We start from the raw sequence: 24,663 nt of genomic DNA, 5'->3' as shown, positions 1-24,663 counted from the left end.
GTGATGAACGGGACCTCGTAGTGGCGGCTGCAAGCCGGCGCGAGGTCCCGTTCATCACTGCACGCAGTTTTAATTAGGGACCGAGCCAAACTTGGCAAGGACCCTATTGAAACCCTCATGATTATTATTCTTCTTCTTCTTATTTTCCCTCATCTTCGACTGCATTTTTCCCCCCCTGCACATATTCGAAAACTCATTTTTTCTTGGTGCATTTTGTGGGACTGGTGAAAAATTTGATATTCTAGCCCTCAAATTCACATTCGCCCCTAGGTGGCGCTATACCAACTATGCCAAAATTTCAACATTTGCACAAGCATAACTCGTCACCGGTCAGACCTAAACTCATGAAACTTTGCACACATATGCAAATCCTCATAATGAAGAAATTTGCAGATACTAACTTAGCACTTCCGGTAGCCAGATTTCCCGCCATTTTGAATTTAGTTAAGAACAGTAAATTCCCCAAGGATCCCAGGTTTTTCGACTTTGACAAAAATCCTTTGGCACATATCATCTATGGCCCATTATCTTAAATCTGACATAAGGATTAGTCTGTAGGATAAATTTCAAAGTACCCATGAGCCATTGAGTTCAAAAAGGGGTGTGTTTTTCACCCCAAAAATAGTAAATTGCACATATCTACATTAATTGGACTCCTATGGTGTTGGACCTCTCTACTAAAGTTGTTCAGAATCGAATTCTGAACAAGATTAAGTCAACAATTTTTCAAATGGGGCGTGGCATCGAAGTGGGCGTGGCCCGTTACTAAAATAGCCACAGTTCATAGACGCAATGTTTGATTTGAGCGGGACTAACTCAATGGCCGTTAGGTACCAAAGTTCTAACTGCTCACCAAAAATTAAGTCGATTTAAAAAACAACATGGCCGCCAGAGCCTCAAAATCACTGTGCGGAGACCGTAATAGTTATGAATATGAAATTCACAGGACACGTGTAAACTGATGCCGATAGCTCACATACCAAAATTCGTGTTTCTATTTTTTGTAGCGCCCCCTACAGGAACTTTAAAATGCAGCCCCTACGTCACATTTCACCAATATGTATGAAACTCAGTATTCACGTACAATGTGCCCATACCTACAGAAAAGCCTCTTGGACCCATGCCCCAAACTCCACAGGAAGTCGGCTTTTTGCATTTCTAATTTTCACTTTTGGCGGCCATTTTGAATTTTTTTCACTTTTTTGCCTTGTATTTGAATGAACTCCTCCTAGGGAATTTATCGGATTTGCTTCAAAATTGGTCAGTACAGTCATGAAGTGGTGCTAAACCAAAATCGTGCTATTTGTGACTGTACGTTGAAGGGCGTGTCCGTGGCATGCCGTCAAATTTGGCCATTTTTGAATTCCGTCGCGTTGTATTTGAACTAACTCCTCCTAGGGAATTTATCGGATCTGCTTCAAATTTGGTCAGTACAGTCATGAAGTGGTGCTGAACCAAAATCGTGCTATTTGGGACTGTACGTTCAAGGGCGTGTCCGTGGCGTGATGTCAAAGTTGGCCATTTTGAATGGAATTTCACTTTTTCGCATTGTATTTGAACGAACTCCTCCTAGGGAATTTATCGCATCTGCTTCACAATTGGTCAGTACAGTCATGAAGTGGTGCTGAACCAAAATCGTGCTATTTGTGACTGTACGTTGAAGGGCGTGTCCGTGGCGTGCCGTCAAAGTTGGCCATTTTTAATGGAATACTTTCACTTTTTCGCCTTGTATTTCAACTAACTCCTCCTAGGGAATTTATCGGATCATTGATGTAGGGTTAATAATGTTAGTTAAAGTTGTTACAACATGTAATTCAGTTAAATGTGGTCTTACATGTTAATGTCAAAACAATCAGTAGGACACCACAGGGCACCTCTGCTTCTATAGATTACATAAATTTGCGAATTTTTTTTAAAACTGCGCTTTTTTAAAACTGCGCGCAGTGATGAACGGGACCTCGTGCCGGCTTGCGGCTGCGTCACGTGCGGTCCTAACATGTGCACATCTTGCCAGCACACATGTTACGACGGCACGTGACGCGGCCGCAAGCCGGCGCGATTTTTTTTTAAAACTGCGCGCAGTGATGAACGGGACCTCGTAGTGGCGGCTGCAAGCCGGCGCGAGGTCCCGTTCATCACTGCGCGCAGTTTTAATTAGGGACCGAGCCAAACTTGGCAAGGACCCTATTGAAACCCTCGTGATTATTATTATTATTAGGGACCGAGCCAAACTTGGCAAGGACCCTATTGAAATCCTCGTGTTTATTATTATTCTTCCTATTTTCCCTCGTCTTCGACTGCATTTTTCCCCCCCTGCACATATTCGAAAACTCATTTTTTCTTGGTGCATTTTGTGGGACTGGTGAAAAATTTGATATTCTAGCCCTCAAATTCACATTCGCCCCTAGGTGGCGCTATACCAACTATGCCAAAATTTCAACGTTTGCACAAGCATAACTCGTCACCGGTTGGACCTAAACTCATGAAACTTTGCACACATATGCAAATCCTCATAATGAAGAAATTTGCAGATACTAACTTAGCACTTCCGGTAGCCATATTTTCCGCCATTTTGAATTTAGTTAAAAACAGTAAATTCCCCAAGGATCCCAGGTTTTTCGACTTTGACAAAATTCCTTTGGCACATATCATCTATGGCCCATTATCTTCAATCTGACATAAGGATTAGTCTGTAGGATAAATTTCAAAGTACCCATGAGCCATTGAGTTCAAAAAGGGGTGTGTTTTTCACCCCAAAAATAGTAAATTGCACATATCTACATTAATTGCACTCCTATGGTGTTGGACCTCTCTACTAAAGTTGTTCAGAATCAAATTCTGAACAAGATTAATTCAACAATTTTTCAAATGGGGCGTGGCTTCGAAATGGGCGTGGCCTGTTACTAAAATAGCCACAGTTCATAGACGCAATGTTTGATTCGAGCGCGACCAACTCAATGGCCGTTAGGTACCAAAGTTCTAACTGCTCACCAAAAATTAAGTCGATTTAAAAAACAACATGGCCGCCAGAGGCTCAAAATCACTCTGCGGACACCGTAATAGTTATGAATATGAAATTCACAGGACACGTGTAAACTGATGCCGATAGCTCACATACCAAAATTCGTGTTTCTATTTTTTGTAGCGCCCCCTACAGGAACTTTAAAATGCAGCCCCTACGTCACATTTCACCAATATGTATGAAACTCAGTATTCACGTACAATGTGCCCATACCTACAGAAAAGCCTCTTGGACCCATGACCCAAACTCCACAGGAAGTCGGCTATTTGCATTTCTAATTTTCACTTTTGGCGGCCATTTTGAATTTTTTTCACTTTTTTGCCTTGTATTTGAATGAACTCCTCCTAGGGAATTTATCGGATTTGCTTCAAAATTGGTCAGTACAGTCATGAAGTGGTGCTAAACCAAAATCGTGCTATTTGTGACTGTACGTTGAAGGGCGTGTCCGTGGCATGCTGTCAAAGTTGGCCATTTTTGAATTCCGTCGCGTTGTATTTGAACTAACTCCTCCTAGGGAATTTATTGGATCTGCTTCAAATTTGGTCAGTACAGTCATGAAGTGGTGCTGAACCAAAATCGTGCTATTTGGGACTGTACGTTGAAGGGCGTGTCCGTGGCGTGATGTCAAAGTTGGCCATTTTGAATGGAATTTCACTTTTTCGCATTGTATTTGAACGAACTCCTCCTAGGGAATTTATCGCATCTGCTTCACAATTGGTCAGTACAGTCATGAAGTGGTGCTGAACCAAAATCGTGCTATTTGTGACTGTACGTTGAAGGGCGTGTCCGTGGCGTGCCGTCAAAGTTGGCCATTTTTGAAATCCGTCGCCTTGTATTAAACTAACTCCTCCTAGGGAATTTATCGGATCTGCTTCAAAATTGGTCAGTACAGTCATGAAGTGGTGCTGAAACAAAATCGTGCTATTTGTGACTGTACATTGAAGGGCATGGCCGTGGCGTGCTGTCAAAGTTGGCCATTTTGAATGGAATACTTTCACTTTTTCGCCTTGTATTTCAACTAACTCCTCCTAGGGAATTTATCGGATCATTGATGTAGGGTTAATAATGTTAGTTAAAAGTTGTTACAACATGTAATTCAGTTAAATGTGGTCTTACATGTTAATGTCAAAACAATCAGTAGGACACCACAGGGCACCTCTGCTTCTACAGATTACATAAATTTGCGAATTTTTTTTAAAACTGCGCTTTTTTAAAACTGCGCGCAGTGATGAACGGGACCTCGTGCCGGCTTGCGGCTGCGTCACGTGCGGTCCTAACATGTGCACAACATGTGCACATCTTGCCAGCACACATGTTACGACGGCACGTGACGCGGCCGCAAGCCGGCGCGATTTTTTTTTAAAACTGCGCGCAGTGATGAACGGGACCTCGTAGTGGCGGCTGCAAGCCGGCGCGAGGTCCCGTTCATCACTGCGCGCAGTTTTAATTATTATTATTATTATTATTTTCCACGACTTCGACTGCATTTTTCCCCCCCTGCACATATTCTAAAACTCAAAATTTTTTGGTGCAATTGTGGGGACTGGTGAAAAATTTGATATTCTAGCCCTCAAATTCACATTCGCCCCTAGGTGGCGCTATAGCAACTGTTCAAAAGTGCAAACTTTGCACAAGCATATCTCGCCACCGGTTTGACCTACACTCATGAAACTTTGCACACACATGCCTATCCTCATGATGAACAAAAAAGTCTCTTGAACTGAACACTTCCGGTAGCCATATTTTCCGCCATTTTGAATTTAGTTAAAAACAGTAAATTCCCCAAGGATCCCAGGTTTTTCGACTTTGACAAAATTCCTTTGGCACATATCATCTATGGCCCATTATCTTCAATCTGACTTAAGGATTAGTCTGTACAATAAAGTTTAGAGCACCAATGAGTTCTAAAAGTGGTGTGGTTGAAACCTCGAAAATAGTTAATTGCTCATATCAACGTCAAGTTGGACGCCTATGATGTTGGCCCCAATACAAAAGTTGTTCAGAATCAAATTATGAACCAGATAAAGTCAACATATTTTCAAATGGGGCGTGGCATCGAAATGGGCGTGGCCTGACACTAAAATCGCCACAGTTCATAGACGCAATGTTTGATTTGAGCGGGACCAACTCAATGGCCATTAGGTACCAAAGTTCTAACTGCTCACCAAAAATTAAGTCGATTTAAAATACAACATGGCCGCCAGAGGCTCAAAATCACTGTGCGGAGACCGTAATAGTTATGAATATGAAATTCACAGGACACGTGTAAACTGGTGCCGATAGCTCACATACCAAAATTCGTGTTTCTATTTTTTGTAGCGCCCCCTACAGGAACTTTAAAAAGCAGCCCCTGCGCCACGTTTCACCAATATGTATGAAACTCAGTATTCACGTACAATGTGCCCATACCTACAAAAAAGCCTCTTGGACCCATGCCCCAAACCCCACAGGAAGTCGGCTATTTGCATTTCTAATTTTCACTTTTGGCGGCCATTTTGAATTTTTTTCACTTTTTTGCCTTGTATTTGAATGAACTCCTCCTAGGGAATTTATCGGATCTGCTTCAAAATTGGTCAGTACAGTCATGAAGTGGTGCTGAACAAAAATCCTGCTATTTGTGACTGTACGTTGAAGGGCGTGTCCGTGGCGTGCCGTCAAAGTTGGCCATTTTGAATGGAATTCTTTCACTTTTTCGCCTTGTATTTCAACTAACTCCTCCTAGGGAATTTATCGGATCATTGATGTAGGGTTAATAATGTTAGTTAAAGTTGTTACAACATGTAATTCAGTTAAATGTGGTCTTACATGTTAATGTCAAAACAATCAGTAGGACACCACAGGGCACCTCTGCTTCTACAGATTACATAAATTTGCGAATTTTTTTTAAAACTGCGCTTTTTTAAAACTGAGCGCAGTGATGAACGGGACCTCGTGCCGGCTTGCGGCTGCGTCACGTGCGGTCCTAACATGTGCACATCTTGCCAGCACACATGTTACGACGGCACGTGACGCGGCCGCAAGCCGGCGCGATTTTTTTTTAAAACTGCGCGCAGTGATGAACGGGACCTCGTAGTGGCGGCTGCAAGCCGGCGCGAGGTCCCGTTCATCACTGCGCGCAGTTTTAATTATTATTATTTTCCACGACTTCGACTGCATTTTTCCCCCCCTGCACATATTCTAAAACTCAAATTTTTTTGGTGCAATTGTGGGGACTGGTGAAAAATTTGATATTCTAGCCCTCAAATTCACATTCGCCCCTAGGTGGCGCTATAGCAACTGTTCAAAAGTGCAAACTTTGCACAAGCAGCACGCATCACCGGTTTGACCTACACTCATGAAATTTTGCACACATATGCATATCCTCATGATGAACAAAAAAGTCTCTTGAACTGAACACTTCCGGTAGCCATATTTTCCGCCATTTTGAATTTAGTTAAAAACAGTAAATTCCCCAAGGATCCCAGGTTTTTCGACTTTTACCAAAATCCTTTGGCACATATCATATATGGCCCATTATCTTCAATCTGACTTAAGGATTAGTCTGTACAATAAAGTTTAGAGCACAAATGAGTTCTAAAAGGGGTGTGGTTGAAACCTCGAAAATAGTTAATTGCTCATATCAACGTCAAGTTGGACGCCTATGATGTTGGCCCCAATACAAAAGTTGTTCAGAATCAAATTCTGAACAAGATAAAGTCAACATATTTTCAAATGGGGCGTGGCATCGAAATGGGCGTGGCCTGACACTAAAATCGCCACAGTTCATAGACGCAATGTTTGATTTCAGCAGGACCGACTTAGTGGCCGTTAGGTACCAAAGTTCTAACTGCTCACCAAAAATTAAGTCGATTTAAAAAACAACATGGCCGCCAGAGCCTCAAAATCACTGTGCGGAGACCGTAATAGTTATGAATATGAAATTCACAGCACACGTGTAAACTGGTGCCGATAGCTCACATACCAAAATTTGTGTTTCTATTTTTTGTAGCGCCCCCTACAGGAACTTTAAAAATCAGCCCCTGCGCCACGTTTCACCAATATGTATGAAACTCTGTATTCACGTACAATGTGCCCATACCTACAGAAAAGCCTCTTGGACCCATGCCCCAAACCCCACAGGAAGTCGGCTATTTGCATTTCTAATTTTCACTTTTGGCGGCCATTTTGAATTTTTTTCACTTTTTGGCCTTGTGAACTCCTCCTGGGCAATTTATCGGATCTGCTTCAAAATTGGTCAGTACAGTCATGAAGTGGTGCTGAACCAAAATCCTGCTATTTGTGACTGTACGTTGAAGGGCGTGTCCGTGGCGTGCCGTCAAAGTTGGCCATTTTTGAATTCCGTCGCGTTGTATTTGAACTAACTCCTCCTAGGGAATTTATCGGATCTGCTTCTAATTTGGTCAGTACAGTCATGAAGTGGTGCTGAACCAAAATCGTGCTATTTGGGACTGTACGTTGAAGGGCGTGTCCGTGGCGTGATGTCAAAGTTGGCCATTTTGAATGGAATTTCACTTTTTCGCATTGTATTTGAACGAACTCCTCCTAGGGAATTTATCGGATCATTGATGTAGGGTTAATAATGTTAGTTAAAGTTGTTACAACATGTAATTCAGTTAAATGTGGTCTTACATGTTAATGTCAAAACAATCAGTAGGACACCACAGGGCACCTCTGCTTCTACAGATTACATAAATTTGCGAATTTTTTTTAAAACTGCGCTTTTTTAAAACTGCGCGCAGTGATGAACGGGACCTCGTGCCGGCTTGCGGCTGCGTCACGTGCGGTCCTAACATGTGCACATCTTGCCAGCACACATGTTACGACGGCACGTGACGCGGCCGCAAGCCGGCGCGATTTTTTTTTAAAACTGCGCGCAGTGATGAACGGGACCTCGTAGTGGCGGCTGCAAGCCGGCGCGAGGTCCCGTTCATCACTGCGCGCAGTTTTAATTCTTCTTCTTCTTCTTCTTCTTATTATTATTATTTTTAAACACTTCGACTGCATTTTTCCCCCCCTGCACATATTCTAAAACTCATTTTTTCTTGGTGCAATTGTGGGGACTGGTGAAAAATTTGATAATCTAGCCCTCAAATTCACATTCGCCCCTAGGTGGCGCTATAGCAACTGTTCAAAAGTGCAAACTTTGCACAAGCATATCTGGCCACCGGTTTGACCTACATTCATGAAACTTTGCACAAACATGCATATCCTCATGATGAACAAAAAAGTCTCTTGAACTGAACACTTCCGGTAGCCATATTTTCCGCCATTTTGAATTTAGTTAAAAACAGTAAATTCCCCAAGGATCCCAGGTTTTTCGACTTTGACAAAAATCCTTTGGCACATATCATATATGGCCCATTATCTTCAATCTGACTTAAAGATTAGTCTGTACAATAAAGTTTAGAGCACCAATGAGTTCTAAAAGGGGTGTGGTTGAAACCGCGAAAATAGTTAATTGCTCATATCAACGTCAAGTTGGACGCCTATGATGTTGGCCCCAATACAAAAGTTGTTCAGAATCAAATTCTAAACAAGATAAAGTCAACATATTTTCAAATGGGGCGTGGCATCGAAATGGGCGTGGCCTGACACTAAAATCGCCACAGTTCATAGACGCAATGTTTGATTTGAGCGGGACCCACTCAGTGGCCGTAAGGTACCAAAGTTCTAACTGCTCAATTAAAATTAAGTCGATTGAAAAAACAACATGGCCGCCACAGGCTCTGGTGTCAGGGTAAATCACTGTGCGGAGACCGTAATAGTTATGAATATGAAATTCACAGGACACGTGTAGACTGGTGCCGATAACTCACATACCAAAATTCGTGTTTCTATTTTTTGTAGCGCCCCCTACAGGAACTTTAAAAAGCAGCCCCTGCGCCACGTTTCACCAATATGTATGAAACTCAGTATTCACGTACAATGTGCCCATACCTACAGAAAAGCCTCTTGGACCCATGCCCCAAACCCCACAGGAAGTCGGCTATTTGCATTTTTAATTTTCACTCTCGGCGGCCATTTTGAATTCTTTTCACTTTTTTGCCTTGTATTTGAATGAACTCCTCCTAGGGAATTTATCGGATCTGCTTCAAAATTGGTCAGTACAGTCATGAAGTGGTGCTGAACCAAAATCATGCTATTTGTGATTGTACATTGAAGGGCGTGTCCGTGGCATGCCGTCAAAGTTGGCCATTTTTGAATTCCGTCGCCTTGTATTAAACTTACTCCTCCTAGGGAATTTATTGGATCTGCTTCAAAATTGGTCAGTACAGTCATGAAGTGGTGCAGAACCAAAATCGTGCTATTTGTGACTGTACGTTGAAGGGCATGTCCGTGGCGTGCCGTCAAAGTTGGCCATTTTTGAATTCCGTCGCCTTGTATTTGAACTAACTCCTCCTAGGGAATTTATCGGATCTGCTTCAAAATTGGTCAGTACAGTCATGAAGTGGTGCTGAAACAAAACCGTGCTATTTGTGACTGTACGTTGAAGGGCATGGCCGTGGCGTGCTGTCAAAGTTGGCCATTTTGAATGGAATTCTTTCACTTTTTCGCCTTGTATTTCAACTAACTCCTCCTAGGGAATTTATCCGATCATTGATGTAGGGTTAATAATGTTAGTTAAAGTTGTTACAACATGTAATGAATTTATCCGATCATTGATGTAGGGTTAATAATGTTAGTTAAAGTTGTTACAACATGTAATTCAGTTAAATGTGGTCTTACATGTTAATGTCAAAACAATCAGTAGGACACCACAGGGCACCTCTGCTTCTACAGATTACATAAATTCGCGAATTTTTTTTAAAACTGCGCTTTTTTAAAACTGCGCGCAGTCATGAACGGGACCTCGTGCCGGCTTGCGGCCGCGTCACGTGCCGTCCTAACATGTGCACATCTTGCCAGCACACATGTTACGACGGCACGTGACGCGGCCGCAAGCCGGCGCGATTTTTTTTTAAAACTGCGCGCAGTGATGAACGGGACCTCGTAGTGGCGGCTGCAAGCCGGCGCGAGGTCCCGTTCATCACTGCGCGCAGTTTTAATTAGGGACCGAGCCAAACATGGCAAGGACCCTATTGAAACCCTCGTGTTTCTTCTTATTATTATTTTCCAGAACTTTGACTGCATTTTTCCCCCCCTGCACATATTCGAAAACTCATTTTTATTTGGCACATTTGTGGGGACTGGTGAAAAATTTGATATTCTAGCCCTCAAATTCACATTCGCCCCTAGGTGGCGCTATAGCAACTGTTCAAAAGTGCAAACTTTGCACAAGCAGCACGCGTCACCGGTTTGGCCTACACTCATGAAACTTTGCACACACATGCATATCCTCATGATGAACAAAAAAGTCTCTTGAACTGAACACTTCCGGTAGCCATATTTTCCGCCATTTTGAATTTAGTTAAAAACAGTAAATTCCCCAAGGATCCCAGGTTTTTCGACTTTGACAAAAATCCTTTGGCACATATCATATATGGCCCATTATCTTCAATCTGACTTAAGGATTAGTCTGTACAATAAAGTTTAGAGCACCGATGAGTTCTAAAAGGGGTGTGGTTGAAACCTCGAAAATAGTTAATTGCTCATATCAACGTCAAGTTGGACGCCTATGATGTTGGCCCCAATACCAAAGTTGTTCAGAATCAAATTCTGAAAAAGATAAAGTCAACATATTTTCAAATGGGGCGTGGCATCGAAATGGGCGTGGCCTGACACTAAAATCGCCACAGTTCATAGACGCAATGTTTGATTTGAGCGGGACCCACTCAGTGGCCGTTAGGTACCAAAGTTCTAACTGCTCAATTAAAATTAAGTCGATTTAAAAAACAACATGGCCGCCACAGGCTCTGGTGTCAGGGTAAATCACTGTGCGGAGACCGTAATAGTTATGAATATGAAATTCACAGGACACGTGTAGACTGGTGCCGATAGCTCACATACCAAAATTCGTGTTTCTATTTTTTGTAGCGCCCCCTACAGGAACTTTAAAAAGCAGCCCCTGCGCCACGTTTCACCAATATGTATGAAAATCGGTAGGCACGTATAAGGTCCCATGACCTACAGAAAAGCCTCTTGGACCCATGCTCCAAACCCCACCGGAAGTCGGAAATTTTAATTTTTTCATTTTCACTCTCGGCGGCCATTTTGAAATTTTTTAACTTTTTTGCCTTGTATTTGAATGAACTCCTCCTAGGGAATTTATCGGATATCCTTCAAAATTGGTCAGTACAGTCATGACATGGAGCTCAACCAACGCCGTGCTATTTGTGACTGTACGTTGAAGGGCGTGTCCGTGGCGTGCCGTCAAAGTTGGCCATTTTGAATTCCGTGGTCTTATTTTCACTTTTTTCCCCTTGTATTTGAACGAACTCCTCCTAGGGTATTTATCGGATCTGCTTCACAATTAGTCAGTACAGTCAAAAAATGGTGCTCAACCAACGCCGTGTTATTTGCGACTGTACGTTGAAGGGCGTGTCCGTGGCGTGCCGTCAAATTTGTCCATTTTGAATTCCGTGGTCTTATGTTCGCTTTTATCCCCTTGTATTTGAACAAACTCCTCCTAGGGTATTTATCGGATCTGCTTCACAATTAGTCAGTACAGTCAAAAAATGGTGCTCAACCAACGCCGTGTTATTTGCGACTGTACGTTGAAGGGCGTGTCCGTGGCGTGCCGTCAAATTTGTCCGTTTTGAATTCCGTGGTCTTATTTTCGCTTTTTTCCCCTTGTATTTGAACGAACTCCTCCTAGGGTATTTATTGGATCTGCTTCTCAATTAGTCAGTACAGTCAAAACATGGTGCTCAACCAACGCCGTGTTATTTGTGACTGTACATTGAAGGGCATGGCCGTGGCGTGCTGTCAAAGTTGGCCATTTTGAATGGAATTCTTTCACTTTTTCGCCTTGTATTTCAACTAACTCCTCCTAGGGAATTTATCGGATCTGCTTCACAATTGGTCAGTAGAGTCATGAAGTGGTGCTGAACCAAAATCGTGCTATTTGTGACTGTACGTTGAAGAGCGTGTCCGTGGCGTGCCGTCAAAGTTGGCCATTTTTGAATTCCGTCGCCTTGTATTTGAACTAACTCCTCCTAGGGAATTTATTGGATCATTGATGTAGGGTTAATGAACATGTAATTCAGTTAAATGTGGTCTTACATGTTAATGTCAAAACAATCAGTAGGACACCACAGGGCACCTCTGCTTCTACAGATTACATAAATTCGCGAATTTTTTTTAAAACTGCACTTTTTTAAAACTGCGCGCAGTGATGAACGGGACCTCGTGCCGGCTTGCGGCTGCGTCACGTGCGGTCCTAACATGTGCACATCTTGCCAGCACACATGTTACGACGGCACGTGACGCGGCCGCAAGCTGGCGCAAATTTTTTTTAAAACTGCGCGCAGTGATGAACGGGACCTCTTACCGGCTTGCGGCTGCGTCACGTGCGGTCCTAACATGTGCACATCTTGCCAGCACACATGTTAGGACGGCACGTGACGCGGCCGCAAGCCGGCGCGAGGTCCCGTTCATCACTGCGCGCAGTTTTAATTAGGGACCGAGCCAAACTTGGCAAGGACCCTATTGAAACCCTCGTGATTATTATTATTATTATTAGGGACCGAGCCAAACATGGCAAGGTCCCTATTGAAACCCTCATGTTTATTCTTCTTCTTCTTATTATTATTTTTCAGAACTTCGACTGCATTTTTCCCCCCCTGCACATATTCGAAAACTCATTTTTTTTTGGCACATTTGTGGGGACTGGTGAAAAATTTTATAATCTAGCCCTCAAATTCACATTCGCCCCTAGGTGGCGCTATAGCAACTGTTCAAAAGTGCAAACTTTGCACAAGCATATCTCGCCACCGGTTTGACCTACATTCATGAAACTTTGCACAAACATGCATATCCTCATGATGAACAAAAAAGTCTCTTGAACTGAACACTTCCGGTAGCCATATTTTCCGCCATTTTGAATTTAGTTAAAAACAGTAAATTCCCCAAGGATCCCAGGTTTTTCGACTTTGACCAAAATCCTTTGGCACTTATCATATAAGGCCCATTATCTTCAATCTGACTTAAGGATTAGTCTGTACAATAGAGTTTAGAGCACCAATGAGTTCTAAAAGTGGTGTGGTTGAAACCTCGAAAATAGTTAATTGCTCATATCAACGTCAAGTTGGACGCCTATGATGTTGGCACCAATACAAAAGTTGTTCAGAATCAAATTCCGAACAAGATAAAGTCAACATATTTTCAAATGGGGCGTGGCATCGAAGTGGGCGTGGCCTGACACTAAAATCGCCACAGTTCATAGACGCAATGTTTGATTTGAGCGGGACCCACTCAGTGGCCGTTAGGTACCAAAATTCTAACTGCTCAATTAAAATTAAGTCGATTGAAAAAAAAACATGGCCGCCACAGGCTCTGGTGTCAGGGTAAATCACTGTGCGGAGACCGTAATAGTTATGAATATGAAATTCACAGGACACGTGTAGACTGGTGCCTTTAGCTCACATACCAAAATTCGTGTTTCTATTTTTTGTAGCGCCCCCTACAGGAACTTTAAAATGCAGCCCCTACATCACGTTTCACCAATATGTATGAAACTCGGTAGGCACGTACAAGGTCACAATACCTACAGAAAAGCCTCTTGGACCCATGCCCCAAAACCCACCGGAAGTCGGAAATTTTAATTTTTTCATTTTCACTCTCGGCGGCCATTTTTAATTTTTTTCACTTTTTGGCCTTGTATTTGAATGAACTCCTCCTAGGGAATTTATCGGATCTGCTTCAAAATTGGTCAGTACAGTCAATAAATGGTGCCGAACCAACGCCGTGCTATTTGTGACTGTACGTTGAAGGGCGTGTCCGTGGCGTGCCGTCAAAGTTGTCCATTTTGGAATTCCGTCGCCTTGTATTTGAACTAACTCCTCCTAGGGAATTTATCGATTCTGCTTCCAAATTGGTCAGTACAGTCATGAAATGGTGCTGAATAAACGCCGTGCTATTTGGGACTGTACGTTGAAGGGCGTGTCCGTGGCGTGATGTAAAAGTTGGCCATTTTGAATGGAATTTCACTTTTTCGCATTGTATTTGAACAAACTCCTCCTAGGGAATTTATCGCATCTGCTTCCAAATTGGTTAGTACAGTCAAAAAATGGTGCTGAACCAACGCCGTGCTATTTGTGACTGTACGTTGAAGGGCGTGGCCGTGGCGTGCCGTCAAAGTTGGCCATTTTTGAATTCCGTCGCCTTGTATTTGAACTAACTCCTCCTAGGGAATTTATCGGATCATTGATGTAGGGTTAATAATGTTAGTTAAAGTTGTTACAACATGTAATTCAGTTAAATGTGGTCTTACATGTTAATGTCAAAACAATCAGTAGGACACCACAGGGCACCTCTGCTTCTACAGATTACATAAATTTGCGAATTTTTTTTAAAACTGCGCTTTTTTAAAACTGCGCGCAGTGATGAACGGGACCTCGTGCCGGCTTGCGGCTGCGTCACGTGCGGTCCTAACATGTGCACATCTTGCCAGCACACATGTTACGACGGCACGTGACGCGGCCGCAAGCCGGCGCGATTTTTTTTTAAAACTGCGCGCAGTGATGAACGGGACCTCGTAGTGGCGGCTGCAAGCCGGCGCGAGGTCCCGTTCATCACTGCGCGCAGTTTTAATTATTATTATTAGGGACCGAGCCAAACTTGGCAAGGACCCTATTGAAACCCTCATGTTTATTCTTCTTCTTATTATTATTTTTCAGAACTTCGACTGCATTTTTCCCCCCCTGCACATATTCGAAAACTCATTTTTATTTGGCACATTTGTGGGGACTGGTGAAAAATTTGATATTCTAGCCCTCAAATTCACATTCGCCCCTAGGTGGCGCTATAGCAACTGTTCAAAAGTGCAAACTTTGCACAAGCAGCACGCGTCACCGGTTTGACCTACACTCATGAAACTTTGCACACACATGAAAACCCTCATGATGAACAAAAAAGTCTCTTGAACTGAACACTTCCGGTAGCCATATTTTCCGCCATTTTGAATTTAGTTAAAAACAGTAAATTCCCCAAGGATCCCAGGTTTTTCGACTTTGACCAAAATCCCTTGGCACATATCATATATGGCCCATTATCTTCAATTTGACTTAAGGATTAGTCTGTACAATAAAGTTTAGAGCACCAATGAGTTCTAAAAGGGGTGTGGTTGAAACCTCGAAAATAGTTAATTGCTCATATCAACGTCAAGTTGGACGCCTATGATGTTGGCCCCAATACAAAAGTTGTTCAGAATCAAATTCTGAACAAGATAAAGTCAACATATTTTCAAATGGGGCGTGGCATCGAAATGGGCGTGGCCTGACACTAAAATTGCCACAGTTCATAGACGCAATGTTTGATTTGAGCGGAACCCACTCAGTGGCCGTTAGGTACCAAAGTTCTAACTGCTCAATTAAAATTAAGTCGATTGAAAAAACAACATGGCCGCCAGAGGAGGGTAAATCACTCAGCGGAGACCGTAATAGTTATGAATATGAAATTCACAGGACACGTGTAGACTGGTGCCTCTAGCTCACATACCAAAATTCGTGTTTCTATTTTTTGTAGCGCCCCCTACAGGAACTTTAAAAAGCAGCCCCTGCGCCACGTTTCACCAATATGTATGAAACTCAGTATTCACGTACAATGTGCCCATACCTACAGAAAAGCCTCTTGGACCCATGCCCCAAACCCCACAGGAAGTCGGCTATTTGCATTTCTAATTTTCACTTTTGGCGGCCATTTTGAAATTTTTTCACTTTTTTGCCTTGTATTTGAATGAACTCCTCCTAGGGAATTTATCGGATCTGCTTCAAAATTGGTCTGTACAGTCAATAAATGGTGCCGAACCAACGCCGTGCTATTTGTGACTGTACGTTGAAGGGCGTGTCCGTGGCGTGCCGTCAAAGTTGGCCATTTTTGAATTCCGTCGCCTTGTATTTGAACTAACTCCTCCTAGGGAATTTATGGAATCTGCTTCCAAATTGGTCAGTACAGTCATGAAGTGGTGCTGAATAAACGCCGTGCTATTTGGGACTGTACGTTGAAGGGCGTGTCCGTGGCGTGATGTCAAATTTGGCCATTTTGAATGGAATTTCACTTTTTCGCATTGTATTTGAACAAACTCCTCCTAGGGAATTTATCGCATCTGCTTCCAAATTGGTTAGTACAGTCAAAAAATGGTGCTGAACCAACGCCGTGCTATTTGTGACTGTACGTTGAAGGGCGTGGCCGTGGCGTGCCGTCAAAGTTGGCCATTTTTGAATTCCGTCGCCTTGTATTTGAACTAACTCCTCCTAGGGAATTTATCGGATCATTGATGTAGGGTTAATGAACATGTAATTCAGTTAAATGTGGTCTTACATGTTAATGTCAAAACAATCAGTAGGACACCACAGGGCACCTCTGCTTCTACAGATTACATAAATTCACAAATTTTTTTTAAAACTGCGCTTTTTTAAAACTGAGCGCAGTGATGAACGGGACCTCGTGCCGGCTTGCGGCTGCGTCACGTGCGGTCCTAACATGTGCACATCCTGCCAGCACACATGTTACGACGGCACGTGACGCGGCCGCAAGCCGGCGCAATTTTTTTTTAAAACTGCGCGCAGTGATGAACGGGACCTCTTACCGGCTTGCGGCTGCGTCACGTGCGGTCCTAACATGTGCACATCTTGCCAGCACACATGTTAGGACGGCACGTGACGCGGCCGCAAGCCGGCGCGATTTTTTTTTAAAACTGCGCGCAGTGATGAACGGGACCTCGTAGTGGCGGCTGCAAGCCGGCGCGAGGTCCCGTTCATCACTGCGCGCAGTTTTATTAGGGACCGAGCCAGAACTGGCAAGGTCCCTATTGTTTTTGGTCCGATTATTAGGGACCGAGCCAAACATGGCAAGGTCCCTATTGAAACCCTCATGATTATTCTTCTTCTTCTTATTATTTTTAGCGACTTCGACTGCATTTTTCCCCCCCTGAACATATTCGAAAACTCATTTTTTTTTGGTGCAATTGTGGGGACTGGTGAAAAATTTGATATTCTAGCCCTCAAATTCACATTCGCCCCTAGGTGGCGCTATAGCAACTGTTCAAAAGTGCAAACTTTGCACAAGCAGCACGCGTCACCGGTTTGACCTACACTCATGAAACTTTGCACACACATGAAAATCCTCATGATGAACAAAAAAGTCTCTTGAACTGAACACTTCCGGTAGCCATATTTTCCGCCATTTTGAATTTTGTTAAAAACAGTAAATTCCCCAAGGATCCCAGGTTTTTCGACTTTGACCAAAATCCTTTGGCACATATCATATATGGCCCATTCTCTTCAATCTGACTTAAGGATTAGTCTGTACAATAAAGTTTAGAGCACCAATGAGTTCCAAAAGGGGTGTGGTTGAAACCTCGAAAATACTTAATTGCTCATATCAACGTCAAGTTGGACGCCTATGATGTTGGCCCCAATACAAAAGTTGTTCAGAATCAAATTCTGAACAAGATAAAGTCAACATATTTTCAAATGGGGCGTGGCATCGAAATGGGCGTGGCCCGACACTAAAATAGCCACAGTTCATAGACGCAATGTTTGATTTGAGCGGGACCAACTCAATGGCCGTTAGGTACCAAAGTTCTAACTGCTCACCAAAAATTAAGTCGATTTAAAAAACAACATGGCCGCCAGAGCCTCAAAATCACTGTGTGGAGACCGTAATAGTTATGAATATGAAATTCACAGGACACGTGTAGACTGGTGCCGATAGCTCACATACCAAAATTCGTGTTTCTCATGTGTGTAGCGCCCCCTACAGGAACTTTAAAAAGCAGCCCCTGCGCCACGTTTCACCAATATGTATGAAACTCAGTATTCACGTACAATGTGCCCATACCTACAGAAAAGCCTATTGGACCCATGCCCCAAACCCCACAGGAAGTCGGCTATTTGCATTTTTAATTTTCACTCTTGGCGGCCATTTTGAAATTTTCTCACTTTTTTGCCTTGTATTTGAATGAACTCCTCCTAGGGAATTTATTGGATCTGCTTCAAAATTGGTCAGTACAGTCATGAAGTGGTGCTGAACCAAAATCGTGCTATTTGTGATTGTACATTGAAGGGCGTGTCCGTGGCATGCCGTCAAAGTTGGCCATTTTTGAATTCCGTCGCCTTGTATTTGAACTTACTCCTCCTAGGGAATTTATCGGATCTGCTTCAAAATTGGTCTCTACAGTCATGAAGTGGTGCTGAACCAAAATCGTGCTATTTGTGACTGTACGTTGAAGGGCATGTCCGTGGCGTGCCGTCAAAGTTGGCCATTTTTGAATTCCGTCGCCTTGTATTTGAACTAACTCCTCCTAGGGAATTTATCGGATCTGCTTCACAATTGGTCAGTACAGTCATGAAATGGAGCTGAACCAACGCCGTGCTATTTGTGACTGTACGTTGAAGGGCATGGCCGTGGCGTGCTGTCAAAGTTGGCCATTTTGAATGGAATTCTTTCACTTTTTCGCCTTGTATTTCAACTAACTCCTCCTAGGGAATTTATCCGATCATTGATGTAGGGTTAATAATGTTAGTTAAAGTTGTTACAACATGTAATGAATTTATCTGATCATTGATGTAGGGTTAATAATGTTAGTTAAAGTTGTTACAACATGTAATTCAGTTAAATGTGGTCTTACATGTTAATGTCAAAACAATCAGTAGGACACCAGAGGGCACCTCTGCTTCTACAGATTACATAAATTCGCGAAATTCTTTTAAAACTGCGCTTTTTTAAAACTGCGCGCAGTGATGAACGGGACCTCGTGCCGGCTTGCGGCTGCGTCACGTGCGGTCCTAACATGTGCACATCTTGCCAGCACACATGTTACGACGGCACGTGACGCGGCCGCAAGCCGGCGCGAATTTTTTTTAAAACTGCGCGCAGTGATGAACGGGACCTCGTACCGGCGGCCGCAAGCCGGCGCGAGGTCCCGTTCATCACTGCGCGCAGTTTTAATTATTATTATTTTCCACGACTTCGACTGCATTTTTCCCCCCCTGCACATATTCTAAAACTCAAAATTTTTTGGTGCAATTGTGGGGACTGGTGAAAAATTTGATATTCTAGCCCTCAAATTCACATTCGCCCCTAGGTGGCGCTATAGCAACTGTTCAAAAGTGCAAACTTTGCACAAGCATATCTCGCCACCGGTTTGACCTACACTCATGAAACTTTGCACACACATGCATATCCTCATGATGAACAAAAAAGTCTCTTGAACTGAACACTTCCGGTAGCCATATTTTCCGCCATTTTGAATTTAGTTAAAAACAGTAAATTCCCCAAGGATCCCAGGTTTTTCGACTTTGACAAAATTCCTTTGGCACATATCATCTATGGCCCATTATCTTCAATCTGACTTAAGGATTAGTCTGTACAATAAAGTTTAGAGCACCAATGAGTTCTAAAAGTGGTGTGGTTGAAACCTCGAAAATAGTTAATTGCTCATATCAACGTCAAGTTGGACGCCTATGATGTTGGCCCCAATACAAAAGTTGTTCAGAATCAAATTCTGAACAAGATAAAGTCAACATATTTTCAAATGGGGCGTGGCATCGAAATGGGCGTGGCCTGACACTAAAATCGCCACAGTTCATAGACGCAATGTTTGATTTGAGCGGGACCAACTCAATGGCCATTAGGTACCAAAGTTCTAACTGCTCACCAAAAATTAAGTCGATTTAAAATACAACATGGCCGCCAGAGGCTCAAAATCACTGTGCGGAGACCGTAATAGTTATGAATATGAAATTCACAGGACACGTGTAAACTGGTGCCGATAGCTCACATACCAAAATTCGTGTTTCTATTTTTTGTAGCGCCCCCTACAGGAACTTTAAAAAGCAGCCCCTGCGCCACGTTTCACCAATATGTATGAAACTCAGTATTCACGTACAATGTGCCCATACCTACAGAAAAGCCTCTTGGACCCATGCCCCAAACCCCACAGGAAGTCGGCTATTTGCATTTCTAATTTTCACTTTTGGCGGCCATTTTGAATTTTTTTCACTTTTTTGCCTTGTATTTGAATGAACTCCTCCTAGGGAATTTATCGGATCTGCTTCAAAATTGGTCAGTACAGTCATGAAGTGGTGCTGAACAAAAATCCTGCTATTTGTGACTGTACGTTGAAGGGCGTGTCCGTGGCGTGCCGTCAAAGTTGGCCATTTTGAATGGAATTCTTTCACTTTTTCGCCTTGTATTTCAACTAACTCCTCCTAGGGAATTTATCGGATCATTGATGTAGGGTTAATAATGTTAGTTAAAGTTGTTACAACATGTAATTCAGTTAAATGTGGTCTTACATGTTAATGTCAAAACAATCAGTAGGACACCACAGGGCACCTCTGCTTCTACAGATTACATAAATTTGCGATTTTTTTTTAAAACTGCACTTTTTTAAAACTGAGCGCAGTGATGAACGGGACCTCGTGCCGGCTTGCGGCTGCGTCACGTGCGGTCCTAACATGTGCACATCTTGCCAGCACACATGTTACGACGGCACGTGACGCGGCCGCAAGCCGGCGCGATTTTTTTTTAAAACTGCGCGCAGTGATGAACGGGACCTCGTAGTGGCGGCTGCAAGCCGGCGCGAGGTCCCGTTCATCACTGCGCGCAGTTTTAATTCTTCTTCTTATTATTTTTAGCCACTTCGACTGCATTTTTCCCCCCCCTGCACATATTCGAAAACTCATTTTTATTTGGCACATTTTGTGGGACTGGTGAAAAATTTGATATTCTAGCCCTCAAATTCACATTCGCCCCTAGGTGGCGCTATACCAACTATGCCAAAATCTCAATGTTTGCACAAGCATAACTCGTCACTGGTTGGACCTAAACTCATGAAACTTTGCACACATATGCAAATCCTCATAATGAAGAAATTTGCAGATACTAACTTAGCACTTCCGGTAGCCAGATTTCCCGCCATTTTGAATTTAGTTAAAAACAGTAAATTCCCCAAGGATCACAGGTTTTTAGACTTTGACAAAAATCCTTTGGCACATATCATCTATGGCCCATTATCTTCATTCTGACATAAGGATTAGTCTGTAGGATAAATTTCAAAGTACCCATGAGCCATTGAGTTCAAAAAGGGGTGTGTTTTTCACCCCAAAAATAGTAAATTGCACATATCTACATTAATTTGACTCCTATGGTGTTGGACCCCTCTACTAAAGTTGTTCAGAATCAAATTCTGAACACGATTAGGTCAACACTTTTTCAAATGGGGCGTGGCATCGAAGTGGGCGTGGCCCGTTACTAAAATAGCCACAGTTCATAGACGCAATGTTTGATTTGAGCGGGACCAATTCAATGGCAGTTAGGTACCAAAGTTCTAACTGCTCAATTAAAATTAAGTCGATTGAAAAAACAACATGGCCGCCAGAGGAGGGTCGATCACTCTGCGAAGATCATAATAGTTATGAATATGAAATTCACAGGACACGTGTAGACTGGTGCCGGTAGCTCACATACCAAAAATCGTGTTTCTCATGTGTGTAGCGCCCCCTACAGGAACTTTAAAATGCAGCCCCTACGTCACGTTTCACCAATATGTATGAAACTCGGTAAGCACGTACAAGGTCACAATATCTACAGAAAAGCCTCTTGGACCCATGCCCCAAAACCCACCGGAAGTCGGAAATTTTAATTTTTTCATTTTCACTCTCGGCGGCCATTTTGAATTTTTTTCACTTTTTGGCCTTGTATTTGAATGAACTCCTCCTAGGGAATTAATCGGATCTGCTTCAAAATTGGTCAGTACAGTCAATAAATGGTGCCGAACCAACGCCGTGCTATTTGTGACTGTACGTTGAAGGGCGTGTCCGTGGCGTGCCGTCAAAGTTGGCCATTTTTGAATTCCGTCGCCTTGTATTTGAACTAACTCCTCCTAGGGAATTTATCGAATCTGCTTCCAAATTGGTCAGTACAGTCATGAAATGGTGCTGAATAAACGCCGTGCTATTTGGGACTGTACGTTGAAGGGCGTGTCCATGGCGTGATGTCAAAGTTGGCCATTTTGAATGGAATTTCACTTTTTCGCATTGTATTTGAACAAACTCCTCCTAGGGAATTTATCGCATCTGCTTCCAAATTGGTCAGTACAGTCGAAAAATGGTGCTGAACCAACGCCGTGCTATTTGTGATTGTACGTTGAAGGGCGTGGCCGTGGCGTGCCGTCAAAGTTGGCCGTTTTGAATTCCGTGGTCTTATTTTCGCTTTTTTCCCCTTGTATTTGAACGAACTCCTCCTAGGGTATTTATCGGATCTGCTTCACAATTAGTCAGTACAGTCAAAACATGGTGCTCAACCAATGCCGTGTTATTTGTGACTGTACGTTGAAGGGCATGGCCGTGGCGTGCTGTCAAAATTGGCCATTTTGAATGGAATTCTTTCACTTTTTCGCCTTGTATTTAAACTAACTCCTCCTAGGGAATTTATCGGATCGTTGATGTAGGGTTAATGAACATGTAATTCAGTTAAATGTGGTCTTACATGTTAATGTCAAAACAATCAGTAGGACACCACAGGGCACCTCTGCTTCTACAGATTACATAAATTCGCGAATTTTTTTTTAAACTGCGCTTTTTTAAAACTGCGCGCAGTGATGAACGGGACCTCGTGCCGGCTTGCGGCTGCGTCACGTGCGGTCCTAACATGTGCACATCTTGCCAGCACACATGTTACGACGGCACGTGACGCGGCCGCAAGCCGGCGCGTTTTTTTTTTAAAACTGCGCGCAGTGATGAACGGGACCTCGTACCGGCGGCCGCAAGCCGGCGCGAGGTCCCGTTCATCACTGCGCGCAGTTTTAATTTGTATTGCATTACAACCACTAGGAGTCACACACAACCGCTGGTGGGTCTCCAGACAGACCTAATGTCTTTCATTAGATAAAGATAATTCATATCTTTATCTAAACCTCGCCCAAGGGTGAGCATTATTTTTCAATAACTGGACACCTCTGCCTTTTAACAGACCAAATCAATGCACTACAAATGCAGCATTAACTACCATCAAATACAACTATCAACCAGAGGCACCCTTGTCCTTTTTCATATCACATCTCTAATTTGTGTTCTGTGCTTGGTGTTCAGGATGTCAGTGGGGGATGTGTCTGCCTCCAGCTTCCTGTACTGTATAGCTCAGAGATATGGCTCCCACCATGCTCTGTTTACTGTATCACTAAGGATGTGTTTACGTCCAGGCTACATGTAGTGTATATCTATGGGATGTGGCACCCACCAGGCTCTGTCTACTCCTGTATCACTAAGGGATGTGTTTCCTGTGTATTGTATTACTAAAGGATGTGTCTCTCCAGGCTCCATGTATTGTGTCACTTGGGGATGTGTTCGGTTGTATAACTAAGGGGTGTGTCTCCCACCAGGGGTCGTCTACGGATGGGGCATGGGCACCAACCTGCAGCTGGGCACCGGGGAGGAGGACGACGAGTGGAGCCCGCTGAAGATGCCTGGCAAGCAGCTGGAGAACTGCACGGTGCTGACGGTGTCCAGCGGGGGGCAGCACACGGTGCTGCTGGTCAAAGACCACGCCCAGGAGAGCTGATGAAGCCCTCGCCGCCGGGGACATGTTGGCAGATGGTGGTATGTGCCGGGACTAGGGGCCATTTTAAGGGGAGCTGGAGGGACCTGTCATCCTGCACCGGGTCGGAGCCGTTGGAGAACAGGGGGACCGAGGAGAGGGCGGTTCCCGCTGGTAGGCCCGCGCCGCCTTGGCATCGGGGGAGGGGGGGGGGAATGACAGAATCCATTTGATAGATCATGAGGAGGGAGAGACTATTTTTTTAAATCTCAAATTTTTGTTTTTGTTTTTTATTGACAAAGTGAATGGGTTGGAGTTTTATGGCATTTTGATCTTGAGGGGATTTGTAAATGTAAGTCAATTAGAGCCAGGATTTGCAAGCCTTTTAAAGATTTCCCCAGCTTCTAACGCTTTAAGGTTTACACTTTCTTTAAAGCAATACAATTCTGGCTCTCCATGGGTTTAGTCACGTTGATGGGAGGGTTGAGAGCCATGTTCTATAGAAATGTTTTTTAAGTGTGACTGTTTAGTTCCACACATGCCTGAGGCTGTATGTGGGACGTTTCAATAACTACTGTATTGTATCTCTTGCTTGCCTCTGATTAAATAAAGATGTCATTTTAATACCGGCAAGGCTGTGTCTTTAAATTGATGCTCCACGTGGATCTACAGCTGCTTCTGCCATGCATTGAGACAAACCCTTAAATATTTCTCCCTTATCTCATAAGGGGTGGAACTAGGTCATTATCCAGTTCTCCCAAGCAAGGCTACCGGTAGTATAACAGTTCTTCATTAATAATATTATGATTACCCTTGTTAATTAATTCTCCAGTTTTGGTCATTTGGGCGGCATTAGCTCAGGAGGTAGAGCGGGTTGGCTGGTAACCGCAAGGTTGGTGGTTTGATCCCCGGCTCCTCCTAGCTGAGTGTCGTGGTGTCCCGAGCAAGACGCCTCACCCTAATTGCTCCTGACGAGCTGGCTGTTGCCCTGCGATGCCACC

The 24,663-nt window shown here is 43.5% G+C and overlaps 1 protein-coding gene across 2 annotated transcripts in view; it reads left to right on the top strand.

The window, feature by feature from the left end:
* The window catches only part of rcc1 (regulator of chromosome condensation 1), a 47,316-nt gene extending 23,030 nt beyond the window's left edge, over positions 1–24,286 (top strand). For both annotated transcript variants that reach the window (XM_084471218.1, XM_084471217.1), the window contains exon 10: positions 23,508–24,286. In XM_084471218.1, the coding sequence (XP_084327344.1) occupies positions 23,508–23,686 (179 nt within the window). In that variant the 3' untranslated portion in view covers positions 23,687–24,286. The remainder of the gene's footprint in view (positions 1–23,507) is intronic.
* The last annotated feature ends 377 nt before the right edge of the window (positions 24,287–24,663 follow it).

This window comes from Micromesistius poutassou (assembly GCF_964030765.1).
Source record: "Micromesistius poutassou genome assembly, chromosome: 8".
In the NCBI taxonomy this organism is placed as follows: Eukaryota; Metazoa; Chordata; class Actinopteri; order Gadiformes; family Gadidae; genus Micromesistius; species Micromesistius poutassou.
The sequence above is the reverse complement of the archived record's forward strand: the minus strand, read 5'-3'. Positions and strand labels throughout refer to the sequence as shown.